The sequence below is a fragment of the Euprymna scolopes genome, chromosome 25 (genome assembly GCF_053919585.1).
Source record: "Euprymna scolopes isolate OS-2025 chromosome 25, ASM5391958v1, whole genome shotgun sequence".
Taxonomy (NCBI): domain Eukaryota; kingdom Metazoa; phylum Mollusca; class Cephalopoda; order Sepiida; family Sepiolidae; genus Euprymna; species Euprymna scolopes.
Genome location: NC_136506.1, coordinates 72,966,749 through 72,980,859, shown reverse-complemented (window position 1 = coordinate 72,980,859; position 14,111 = coordinate 72,966,749). Strand labels below are relative to the sequence as shown.

The following is a 14,111-nucleotide window of genomic DNA, read 5'->3' as shown; positions in this document are numbered from 1 at the left end:
TTTTAATGAAGTCTGAATATTTATTAAATTATATATGCAGTGTAAGAATAACTATCCGAGGATAATAAAAAAAAAAATAAATAAAAAAATAATAATCCCAGAACAATTTTGCGCCACTTTCATGCCCTCTTACAAAGATGGAAATCCAGATAGAATTCTACTAAACCTTATGTCTAGTATCCTTATTCTAATTTTGATAAAAATTCATTCCATTATTTTTACTTTAGAAAATTTCTCAAATTTAGGACTTATGGTTAAGCTTAAGTATTTGAAGTTGAACAAATACATGCAAGACCTTGCCAAGGCTGCTGCAAACCATGCTAGAAAATTATTCAAACCAGAGAGTATCCTATATCTTTACAAGGCCACAGTTCCCCTTCTGCGTGGGGTATTGCTGCTACATCTGGATATGTACATCGACAACTAGTCTCACAGGATCAAAAAAGATCTCAAACCTAATAGGTTCCGCATGATCAACCAAGCTCCAACCTCTGTCCCATCACCACAATGTTGCATCTCTGTGCCTGTTTTACAACTACTTTAATAGAATATGCTCTGAACTCTTAGCACTTCTGCTCCATCAGTGTACATACTCCCAATTACACCAACAAGCAGAAAAATCTCACCCCTTCACTGTTGAGGTTGCTAGATGCCGGGAAGCCTTTTACTCTAATAGTTTCCTTCAGACTGCTAGACTTTGGAATTTCTTCCTATCTTCTACTTTTCTGATTGTACTAATTTGCAGAAGGTTAAATGTAATGTGAACAGATCTTGCTACTGATCTTGGAATATTTGACTAGCCTGGGTACCCGGAATTGCTCAGGTGTTTCAAGGTGTGTTGAGCAAAAAAAAAAAAAAAAAAAAAAAAGAAAATGGTAGTAGGCAGGCAGACTTAAACCTGTACTACGAAGGAGGAATAGAATGTGAAAGAAAAAATTTGATGTCTTTGCCATTGCGTCCATCGCCAAACCGAAAGTGGCGAATGTTTAAATTAAAGCTAGTCAATCAAAGAGGGGATGACTTTCGAAAATATCTGCAAAAAAAGTGACCCCTCCTTGTATAAAAATGCCCAGTTGAGGGTGAAGAAATTAATGTCTGTAGCCAATTATTCGATGTTTATCATCGCAAGGGTCGAACTTTAAAATGATACCAATCTCCTGAAAATCTGTTGCCTCTATCGAAAGTTTTAGGCATACAAACATGCATGAATAAATGCATGTGTGCGTTCGTACATACAGGTGAGATGTATATTATAGATGTCTAATAACTTGATAAAATGTCAAAAATTTGAGATATCTAAATTTTTATACAGGGCTTCCAACTTTTTTGCTCCCTTTGCATTAACGTAAATTAAATATAGCCTACATTTGATGATCATTTATAATATAAATTTCACCTGTTTGTTTAAGTGTATGTATGTATGTATGTATGTATGTATGCCTAAAACTTTCACCAGAGGCGACGGATTTTCACGAGATTGGTATCGTTTTTAAGCTCTACCCTTCAAACAACAAATATCGAAAAATTGGCTAAAAACATTAATTTCTTCATCTTCAACTGGGCACTTTTCTACAAGGAGGGGTCGTTTTTTTTTTTTTTCACTGATATTTTCCAAAGTCCTCCCCTCTTTTCGATTGACTAGCCTTAATTTAAACATTCGTCACTTCTGGTTTGGCGATGTATGAAACAGCAAAACTGTCATGTCATTTTTTTTTATCCCCCCCCCTTCGTGGTATGGGTTACCCAAGCTAGTTTACAATGAACAGCACTTGCAAAATTTATAATTATTTAGTTTAGGAGTGAATCTTGCACATACCTAATTGTTATATATCGCATTGCTTTTATAGTGACATTGTTTACATGAATAATCTTATTCAAGTTTTATTTTTCTCTTTATTTCCAGTGCAATAACTAATTTAATCATTTAAAGGTATTACTCATGCAAACATAATAGCGGCAAGATGTATAAATTTTACGAATGAATTCTGATGTTAACTGATATAAAAGGAGATGACATAACGATATTTCCAACTATAAAAGACGAGCGATCTTTGGGGGGAAAATGAAGAGACATTAAATACAGTATTCCCTCGAATATCGCAGTAGATGAGACAGATCACCTGTGATATTTGAAAATCTGAAGTAGAACAAAACCATTATTTTTACCTTAATTGTTAATAGGCTGTTTTTAAAACCATCCCTGTAATGTTTATAACTCACCGTTTAATAATAATAAAAAAGATTGTAACACTATTCAGGTTGTACAGTACACTATTACAGTTCAGTATTGTACATAAATATTCAATTATCACGATTTTTATGGTTTTTATGAAAATCTGTATTAATATATAGAGAAACCTGTAAAGTATCGAATCCATGATAATCGAACCGCAAAGTAGCGAGGGGTTACTGTATTTGAAAACTACAGAAGGTTTTCATAAATATTGAAATTATACAATATTAATTTAATGATAGTTTTGATTACTTAACATAAGGGTAAGATTGTTAATGGGCCAAGAGTTCAATCCTCTGTAGTTTTTACCAAAAACTGAAAATAAAAATGGTACCACAAATGCTCTAGATATGGTTTAAAATCCATCTAGGAAGAACATGTATAAGTTGTTGAAATTGGCTTTTTTTAAATAACAAAAGGTTTTTTTCTTAAATAACCTACACCAAAGTCTCTATTGACTTGCCTCCCCACGAGGACAATTTAGACAGGATTGTTTTTATGTAACTTGCCCAAAAAATGAAGGATTTCTCCTCTTCCCAACTAAAGACAGCAGATAGTACACTTTGATCCTTTTCTAGTTATTTTACTAATAGTCATTAAAATTACTTAACCAATTCTAATGTTAATTTAATGATAGTTTTGATTATTTAACATAAGGGTAAGATTGTTAATGGGCAGAGACCAGAGTTCAATCCTCGTTAGTCATACCAAAAACTGGAAATAAAAAAAATAGTACTTAATGCTCAACACTCAGCATTATAAAAGGAGAATTAAGAGCAAGTAGAATATTTCTAGAAATGGAGTGGCATCCTTCTCTACATATAGTAGCTAATGAAAAGGTAGCATTTTGATTGCCCTTGACTATAATCAACTATTATTTAGTCTTTGAGGATAAAAATATTTCCACCTTTTAGTTATGATATTAGAATCTTTATTGCTAAATACTTTTTTGCTTCAAATATTTTCTTTGGAAACCCTGTGAGCTATTAATGGCATCCAAGGAATGTTTAAATTGATCTGCTTTCATTAAACTTTTTCTTTTTTATTCAATTTATTTGCAACTAAAATTTTTTTTTTTTTTCTTTTTTTTTTATTACCAAATAAAGCAGATCATATGACCTGTTCCTTGAAGATGAAAGCAATCTTCATTTCTTCTAAAAACTGCCATGTTTTATTTTTGGTTCAGTTTTTTTTTTTTTTTTTTTTTTTTTTTTTTTTGTGTGTGTTAGATGAGATTAATTTTTTTGATCATTTGAATTATTATTTTCATTGATGTAACCTCAAACCTTCAGGTACATCTTTGTCAAACTCCCAAACCTATAGACTTGTAATATAATGGTTTTATGTGTTAATAAGCAATCGGTTCTAAGTGATAGTCTTCTAGAGATTGAAAGTTCAATCTTTACTACAGGCAATAAAACAAAGAATTACATAATGATTAACTAGCAGACTAAAACATGGACTGTATTCTTTGGATTATTCGGATTATTCTCATCTTCAGTCTTATTCGCACAACATTTCCACCTATGTAACCTTCTCAGAGTGTATCTTGTCGAACTGAAGGAATCTGCATAGAATTTTGAAGGGAACACTTTATTTAATCTATGCGGGTAGCATGCCCTAGTTTTATCAGTCATGACTGGGTAGAAATTTTAAGTAATTTTGTTGTATTTTAAGTCCTCTGCACTGAGGATTGAACCTTTAATCGGCAGAAGAGTGTCACTTACAACTGAATTTCACCTAGTACTTTATCCATTTATGTAATCCAAATAATACAATACTGTCATTTCCAAGCCCAGTGTTAGCAAATTGTCAAGTCATCTATATAAAAGGCAAGTGCAGCGTGCTCATTTTTTTCTATTTAAGAAAGTCTTCCCAGAGGGGGTTACTATCGCTTAGAAGTGTTTATATATCCTCTAGATAATATCTGCGATTTGCAAATGCACGTCACATCTAGATTTATTTACAGTGACTTTTACAAGTTTATTGCTATTTTGGCTTCTCATGTGTTGATCCGACTTTTTTGTATAAAAGCGAAACTGATGTCACATCACTAATGAGCAGTTCTCTGCCCATGGGACGGGAACATTCAGAAAGCGATGGGCATTTAGTTGATGTCTGTTTTCACTGTCATATCAGACAATTGCTTTCATTTGGACACACTCCCCAATAAAGGAAGAGCTGGTTTTCCCCAACACGTTGGAAACAAAACCAGACAAAGTTGGGTAAAAAAAACAAACCCAAAAGAACTATCCCGCAGTTAAAATTCAGTGCTGAATTAAATTCGCCACGCACCTGCCACTTATAAGTGTTTCATTCCCCGTGGTGTCATGTTTGACCTCATTAAGCATGCACCTGTCAGATCACTTTTTAAGGATTTTATTTCACACATTCTCACTTGTCTGCCATCGTAGTGTGGCAGTAAGTCCTCAGCCTATTAACCTCAAGGGTTCGGATTCAAGCCTACCTACCTACCAAAACTTTCTTTTATACCTCCAAACACCCAGGCAACGCCGGTTACCTCCGCTAGTCCATAATATAAATCTCACCTGTCTATTTAAATGTATGCTTGTATGTCTGCCTAAAACTTTGGACTGAGGTGACTGATTTTCAGGAAATCAGTATTGTTTTGAAGCTCGAGTCCTCGGATAACAAATATCGAAAAATTGGCTACAAACATTAATTCCTTCACCTTCAATTGTGTACTTTTCTGCAAGGAGTCACTTTTTTTCGCCGATAATTTTGAAAGTCATCCCTTCTTTTCAATTGACTAGCCCTAATTTAAACATTTGTCACTTCCGGTTTGGCGATGGATGCAAGGCAAAGCTGTTACTTTTTTTTTTTTTTTTTTTTTTTTTTTTTTTCCATGTTCCCTTTGTGGTACGGGTTCGAGCCTGCTGCCTGTTACTTTTTTTTGCTCAACACACCTTCAAACACCTAGGCAACACCGGGCACCCAGGCTAGTCCTTTGAAAGAATAAAATTCTGTCAAGCTCAACTCTTATTCTCGATTGGCCATTTGGTCCTTGATAATTAGTAAATTTTAAAACAAAAATATCCAACCATATTTGACAGAATGAGGTCTTCCTCAATTACTTCAAGTTTCCATATCACCCAAAGGGGGTCAGAGATTACTCCAGCTGAAACTTTGAAAATAACCAAGATGAGAATAGAATTTTAAACTGAACTCTTTCTACAATTCACAGTAGATTGTTCTCATTCTGTCAACTAATAGAATTCCTATAAAATTACTTTATTCTTAGTTAGCATTGCCTGTAGTAAGAATTGAACCTTCAAACTCCATAAGAACTTAGAACTGCTTGTTGTATCTTTGTTGCAGTACATGTTCTTTTAGATTAAATAGTTTAGTTTTAAATTCTGTATATCTGAATTTAATATATTCTTGAGTTCAAGATTTACCTAAAGGTGAGAGATTGTCGGCTGAAACATTGAACAACAACCAGGATGAGAATAACTGAACAAGACTTTTTCTCAATGATTTGGCATTAAATGGATAGAGCTTAGTCTATCCTATTTCACTCTTGGTAGACATTGAAAAGTGCATGTGCATATATGCAAACTGGATGTCACTTGCATCAACATCCAACATTTGAACCTGTACTCATTCATTTTTTAATAATAATAATAATATATATATATATATATATATATATGAAATAAAGCGTTAATTCAAAAAGACCAAACTTGCTCCTTGGATAGGCAGGTTATCTAATAGCAAATGATGATATATATATATATATATATATATATATATATATATATATATATATATATATATACCTCATCTTTTGCTATTAGATACCCTGCCCATCCAAGGAGCAAGTTTGGTCTTTTCGAATTAACGATTGATTTCACATGTGTGTGTGTGTGTGTGTGTTATGAAATAATTTCTGTTTTTCACACGTTTTATAGTTTTTATTGAATTATTATTTTTAATTAATCATTTATTAAAATCAGTAATTCAATGTAATACAGAATTAAATTTATCTGTGTGTGTGTATATATATATATATATATATATATATATATATATAAATAAAAAGCGAAAATGTGTAGGTTTGCTTTTTGTGTATGTCTGTAAAAGGCTTTTTTCCGAGAAGCGATTGGTCGGCTCACAACTTAAAACTTTTTATATCACGTCTAAATCATAATATCTACGTGCTCGACTTTGAAAAGATAAATATTTAACATTTTTCACTCGCCGCATGTGGATTAGGCTTTTTCGTATAATCAAAGCAACACTAATTCTAGCGGTATTTTTCTGATCGCCGGAAATCTTCGAAAGCAATCAGATTTGATCAATGTGGAGTTTTTCCTTATATCAGACAATTGCTATTCAATTTGGGCAATCCCCTTTTTATGGGGAGCTTGTTTCCCCCCAACCCCCAACATCTTGGGGAAATAAAAAAAAAAAAAAAAAAATTAAAAAAGCATTCCCGCAGTAAATAAAATACTACCCCGCAGTCAAAGTTGACCTCATTAAGTAATTAAAAACGGGCACCTGCTAATTCTAAATAGTTACCAAATTTTTTTTTACCCCCCCCCCCCGGGTGTTTTGATTTACCCAAAACCACACACCTCCAAACACCCCGGCAACGCCGGTACCCACCCTCCCGCTAGTCTATATATATAAAAGGCAAATGCGGCGCGCGCATTTTTGTATGTCTCAAAAAGGCTTTTTTCGCCTAGAAGTGTTTATATACCCTCTAGATAATAATAGCAAAGATTTGAAAACGCGCATCGCCTCTAGATTTATTTGCGTTGACTTTTAGGAGATTCGCGCTATTTCACAGTGTCACCTGTTTGTCCTGCGTTTTAGTATAAACCAGCGGGGGTACCCGACATTGCCCGGGTGTTTAGAGGGGTGTGTGTGTGCTCGGGGAGGGGGGGGGTAAATCAAAACAAAAGAATAAGCGAAGTAATCACCCTGTTTAAATATTATTAAAAAAATGTTAAAACTTTAAAAAATCAAAAAAAAAGAATTAGCGTAAGGCAAACGAACGATGTTAAAATTTCTTAAAATCGGAAAAAGAAAAACGCGAATGTGATGAAAAAAAAAAAAAACAGAAAAACGAACGTTAAAACTTTAAAAAATCTGAAAAATAAAAAAACAGAACGTGAAAAATAGCTTAAATAACCCAGTTTCAATATTAAACCTTTTAAAAATCGAAAGATAAAAGACATCTCACACCACGATTCAAACTCACGAAGTGTGCAAAAAACCTGACACGTTACCCGCTTGGCCAACAAAGAGGAACTGAAATACGTTGGAATTTAAGTATTAAAAACAGAATTGACACTTGCCCGCTATCTTGACCTCATTAATGAGGTCAAATTAGAAGTCACAGTGTTAACTTTTGCTGCGGTGCAGCTTTTGGGTTTGTTTACCCAACTTTGGCTGGTTGTTTCCCCAAGATGAAACCAGCTCCCCATTGTCCAGATTGAATAGCAATTGTCTGATATAAGGAGTTTTGCCCCACATTGATCAAAGCTGAATAAAACACAAAAAAAAACTAACGTAAGGCAAACGAACGATGTTAAATGTAAAAATCACAAAAACAAAATAAAAACGAACCTTAAAACTGCTTTAAAAAATCTGAAAAATAAAAACCAAAGAAAAAAAACTCATGAAAAATGACTTAAATAAGCCTATTTCGATATTAGATTTTTAAAAATCGGTGGGTACCCGGGTGTTTTTGGATGTGTGTGATCAGTCGGGGTGTGGGGGTGTTAATGAAAACCTAAGAATAAGCGAAGTAAAAAAAAACAAAAAAAAACCAGAAAAACGAACGCTACGTGAAAAATGGCTTAAATAACCCTGCTTCAATATTAAAATTTAAAAAATCGAAAAAAAAGACTTCACACAACGATTCAAACCCAAACCGTTTAGATAATGACCCAACGCTCTAACCAACTGAGCTAACACGACATACATGAAATTGTGTCAGTTCTTCAAATATTTAAACTAAATCAGGTTATGACGTCGTCTGACGCATGTGTAGAACCGATCTCGTCATGAGAGGACGGTTTTTACTGACCCCACCCCCCACCCCGTAGAAAAGTGTTAATTTCAGGGTGAAAAAATTAACGTTTTTGGCCAATTTTTCGATATTTGTCGGGCGAAGGATGAGGCTTTCATATGAGACAAAGTTTGTCAATTTTTGTTCAGTCTATCGAAAGTTTTAGCAGACACACAAACATACACATATACATGCATACATTTTCGCTTTTATATATATAGACTAGCGGGGGGGGGGGGGGTTACCCGGCGTTGCCTGAGTGTTTGAAGGTGTGTTGTCGGGGGGGGGGGATGTTAATGAAAACATAATAAGCGAAGTAAAAATAAAAAAACAGAAAAACGAATGTTAAAACTTATCTGAAAAATAAAACGGGGGGGGGGGGTTTGAGGTGTGTGTGGTTTTGGGTAAATCCAAACTCCGGGAAGGGGGTAAAATTTAAAAAAGTTTTGGTAGGTGATTGTGAGGATCAAATGCGAACCCTTGAGGCAAAGTTGGAAATTAAAGTGTGAAAAAAAAAAAACGTGCGACGTTAACCATTGGGCCACCGCGACATACGTTAACATGCGCAAAAGACGTACCTTGAATTTGTTTAAATATAAAAACCGACCCACATTTGCCCACGCGTCCCTACTGCAATGGATTAAATGACAGCGTCGTTATCTTAAGATTGCAGGTTCAATCTGAGTTTTCAGATATATATTTTTTTAATTTTTTTTATTTTTAAACTTTTATTATTGAAACAGTTATTTATACCATTTTTCGCTTTTTGCTATGTTTTTTTTTTTTTTTGTTTTTTTTTTTGTTAATCCGATTTTTTTAAAAGAAGTTTTACATCCGTTCACTGCTTTTTTTTTTTGTTTTTTCCAATTTTTTTTTAAAACGTTTAAACAGGGTTATTGCTTTGCTTATTCTTTACCACCCCCTCCCCTACACACACCTCCAAACACCTGGGCAACGTCGGGTACCCCCGCTAGTCTAGTATAAATAGGAATTATTTTAAAATACACACGAAAAAAAATTTTTTAATTCAATAGTTTCATTAAAGATTGGAAATTCAATTCTTGTAGCAATTCACCAGCCCAAATATGACAACAATTTTGTCTGTAAAGTCATGACTGAGGGTAAATTTAAGCAAAGTAGGATAGAATTTCAGATTAAAAGACCATTACCACCCACAGGTGTTGTGTAAATAAACACAGATGGCATGCTTCAGAGCCATCTGTTGGCAGCTCAGTAAACTAGTCTGATGTCAACAGGATTTACAAGTTTCTTCTGATTTTTGTCTGTATTACAAGAGGTGTTGGACCAACAATTGCCGTAAAATTGGTGTTACAACTGAACTCCTGGTCTATATATTTGGTTTGATTTTAAAGAGGATTTGCATGTTTTTTTTTTTTTTTTTTTTTTTTTTTTTTTTTCAATAATATTCATCTTTTGATACACCTGACAATCTAGACATTTTATTTATTCTTATCCTTGAGTAACTTTTAGTCTTGATAAGTTGTAGTCTTCACGTAACAAACAGGGCTATTCAAGATATTAATAGTAAATCTATGTGAATTGTCTTTTTTAGTCAGCTTGATTCTTACTAGAATCAAGTACTTACAGGAGGAATCACATGAAGGTTGCCAACATTCATACGTGAAAGTGAAGCTGTGGAATTGACTGGATTTGAACTTAGTATTCCAGGTTATCAATTCATGTTATTTATTAGCCACTTCAACACAGCCACCTCTCCAATTGAAATCTGAGTTTTTTTATGGAAATCGCTCCCAGACAAGTCATGAAGCCACTTGATGTAAGGAGCTAAAAAAATACTACTTCAATGTCAAAAATTAGCCAATCGGTCTTATATGGATAGATTCCAATGCAGAAAACGGCAATTCTTCCCCCTTTGTCAGAAACATCAGTCATGGAATGTGAGAACTAAAGGACAAAAATAAGAGAAGTGAGTTACGAGTTTGTTCAAATCAAACCGAAGGTTAACTTTGTACTCTTAAGTCCAGTCTTTGGTAAAGATACTTCGTTTTTTGCAATGATATTCGTTATCTTAAATAACGGAATGAGCACAATCGACTGCATTGGTTCTAATAAAAGGTTCAGTTTCAAATTTCTAAAAAAAATTGGGAGGAGGGGCACCCGCAGAACACCGAGTTATACATTTGAAAGTTTGTTCATATAACAGTCCAGATAAGGAAAACTTGAAATTAATACTTCTGTTTCAGTTCATGTTTTGGAATATTTTAGATAACGTTTGTGTTTTGGATTATTCAAACTACTGTTCTCATCTTGGATCTTATTCTAGCTACATTTCAGACAATGTAACCTTCAATTGTCTTCAGGTGTATTTTGTTGAGCTTCAATCTTTGTAGATTCCTTTGTGACAAAATATATTTGAAGGTCAGCGGTTATATTTGCCAAAACGTTATAGGAATAGTATTCTGAATAATCCAAATAATACACCTCCTTTCATTGTCAAATAATTTCCTGCATATCAACCTTTTTTTTTTTTTTTTTTTTTTTTTTTTTCTGAAATTACTTTCAAAACGGTCTTTACTCGTCACTTTTTTGTTTTCTTTGGTTTAAATTTTTCTCAACATAGTATTATGACTTTGATTCTCTTGAATCCTTTTGAAATTTGACCTAAATAGTCCTCCAAAATTAACCATTGTTAAGAAAAAAAAAACTTAACTATTTTTTTGTTATTTTACACTGATTAAATGATTTTCATTACCAGTGTGGGGGAGGGGGGAGACAAAAAAACTAAGTAATATTCGGATGTTTTAAGATTTTTTTTTTTTTTTTTTTTTTTGCATACAAAAGAAATGATATTAATATTTTGTGTTTTCTACTATAAATTGTTCTAAAATCTACCAAAAATGCTAACAAGGAAAATGATTACAAAATTGTAAGTAGATATTAGATAATTTCAAGTGTTATGGATGACTATTTTAGCAGTTTTGCATATCCACACAGACAAGACACAAAAGTGGTCAAAGACAAATTTTTAGTGTTTTAATTTAAGATTTCTTTAGTTTGAAAAACATGTCAAGTATTACATTAGAACAAGTAAAAATGGCTGACATTGGACGGTCATCTGGAAGATCTTGATAATCGCTCCAAAATAGAATTAAACGAAATACTGGTAGAAAACCAACCAATAAATTTCATGGTAACATTTATTAGGTGGATTTCTAAACTTATTTAGCTAGGTAGAAGAGTAATCTTGCCTTTTGATAACATTTGTTATAATTTTTTTACTACTTTTTTGTTTTTTTTGTTCTCTATACTAATAAATGGTCAACAGTTTCTATATTGGAAACTCTAACAAAGTTTTTTTGTTTTCAAAGTTGGACATAAATAGCATTTAAGCTGACAAATCAAACTTTGCTGCCGATGCATTTAGCTACAATTTATTTTTTAATTTACTAGTTCTAGCTAAGCAGACTGTGAAACATTTTTAAATAATCACCTAAAGGTAAAAATGAGCAAGGGAGATAATTCGTTTTAAATTGAAGAATTTAATAGTTGTCCACTTTATTTGTTGACACATTTTTAAACATAAAATTAAAATGACTTCATTGCATCCCAAGCAATGCTGGAGCAGGTACAGCTTGTAAAATATTGATACAATGGAATGCTTTGCATCTTGAGGACAATAAAAAATTTTCTTTTTTAAACTTATACATCAATATGAGGTGGTTGTATCGGATGGACAGGCAGTTAAATAATTTAAGAGTTTAAAATTGTCATACTTTTGGGATCTGACTCTAGCAGTCTACTTCAAAGATCTCCTTGTGGGATGAAGTAAAAATCAGAAAGAAAAACAGTAAAGTAAGATATTTCAAAGAAACCGTGCATATCTTGAGCAACCATAACCTCTTAAATAGTCCCAGTATAGAATTAAACATAATATGATGAAAAAAGGATAATAATAGGCAGAAACCTACTAAGAAATAAATGACTTGATGAGAAAAAGACTTTTTGTTTTTTGTTAAACGTAACTCCATTCTAAAACCAAGTAATGTTTTTTAACATGTATTTTTGTGTGACTAAGATCTATAGATGTAAAACAAACTCTAGAGAAAAAAACGTTGATTAACTAAGTTTTAATATAATAATAGAAGTTGAATTATGTCTGTCTTTTGTAAAAATGTTCCTCTTACTAACATTGTTTATTTTATATTTACAACAGGCCATGATGGAAGGGAGACATGTTCCAGGAACTGCTCTGACGGATGACAAACGTCTATCGTCTACTACTATGACTACTCCAACTACGACTACTACTACGACTACTAAGTCTCTGACCACTGCCAGCTATGTGAATGATATAGAAGCTATAGAAGACCCTTTGGTAGCTAATGGCTCAAGGAATATCTCGTCCATTAGCAATTGTGGATTGCTGGGACAACCGCAGCCTACAACTCTTAAGGATACCTTCTGGAAGGATCTTGAAGAAGGCAAGGTGGATTTATTTGAGACTGATATGTATTCAAAAGTGAAAGCGCAGGGGAGAGCCTCAAGGCCGAAGTCATTTAAAAATGTTTTCAACAAACAGTCTGAACGTTTACGGGGGAATAATTCCCAGTCCACAAAAAAATCCTCTTCGAAAGGGAACCGAAAACAAAATATATTAGCAAAATATTATTCCCAACGGCGAATTAGAACTAATCATTTATGGAAATCTTCAGAAAAGAATCCATATTCCTTTGGACCAAGAACGGAAAATTCTAGCCTGGTTAATAAAAATGGTGACACTAGTTTGATCGACAGTACTAATAACAATGATTCAATTGTGACCGAGGACTGGGACTATGTGGTTGATAGGAAAAGTCCAATGATAGAACCGTGTGATCTCAACCGAATGGACTGTGATACGAAATCTAGCATATCTTATTCGACAACGGACAACAACTGTACAGGACGACAGTTTATGTATCAACGGAATATTACTGCTCAAATGCCTCAGGGATGTCAACCAAATTTGAAAGACAGTCCACCATCATTACAACAGGTAACTTCTGATTGATTCTTTGTGTTGGAGGCACAAGTTTATTGTTGAAGAGTTTTTTCTTAATTCCATTTTCTTCCAGTCTTTTTTGTTTTTGTTTTTTTTTTTTTTTTTTCTTGTTTGTATTTTAAAACTGAAAATAATTAAAAATTTTAATATACGTACTGACTGTTTGTATCCAGCATTTTCAGGAAGTTTTTTTTTTTTTTTTTTTTCACTTTATAAGTATGCTTCCCACCTCCCTTAGTCAACTACGTTGTAAAATTCTTGAAAAAAAAAAAAAAGTAAAAATTACTTTATCTTTAAAATGTTCAAAAGCAGTTTTTATTTTTTTTTAAATCTTTTTATTTAATAAAAACTGATTGGTTAGTGTTATAGAAGCTAGTTCAGTTGTATTCCTATTGGAATAAATTAAACATAGCTTACCCCACATGCACAAAATAATATATATATATATATATATATATATATATTATGTGTGTGCATACAGTGTCATTGGATTATTTTCTAATTTTTAACTGAAAAATATTTGTCAAAAAATATATAAATTGACTGAAAAGAAATGATCTGAGAATGATGGATGTGTAATGTAAGTCTTCGAGACCCGTTTAGATCTGATGACCTAAGAATAGGGTGATAAAATTTGGTTAGAACAGGAGACTTCGATGGTATGTCCACATTCAAAGAATGTATGAGAGTTCTTTGGTTAGTAGATACAGAATATTTAAGATAGCAGTTTCAGTTCACAGGGAAAGTACGAGGAAGTTTTAAAAATCGGCTTGAGAGAAAAAGAAATATTTGGCCAGAGATGGATGAGTTTGGAA

The 14,111-nt window shown here is 33.0% G+C and overlaps 1 protein-coding gene across 3 annotated transcripts in view; it reads left to right on the top strand.

Annotated features, from left to right (window-relative positions):
* Window positions 1–14,111, top strand: part of LOC145247432 (uncharacterized) — a 209,505-nt gene that overhangs the window by 81,122 nt on the left and 114,272 nt on the right. For all 3 annotated transcript variants that reach the window (XM_080109194.1, XM_080109193.1, XM_080109195.1), the window contains one exon: window positions 12,469–13,290. In XM_080109194.1, the coding sequence (XP_079965320.1) occupies window positions 12,469–13,290 (822 nt within the window). The remainder of the gene's footprint in view (window positions 1–12,468; window positions 13,291–14,111) is intronic.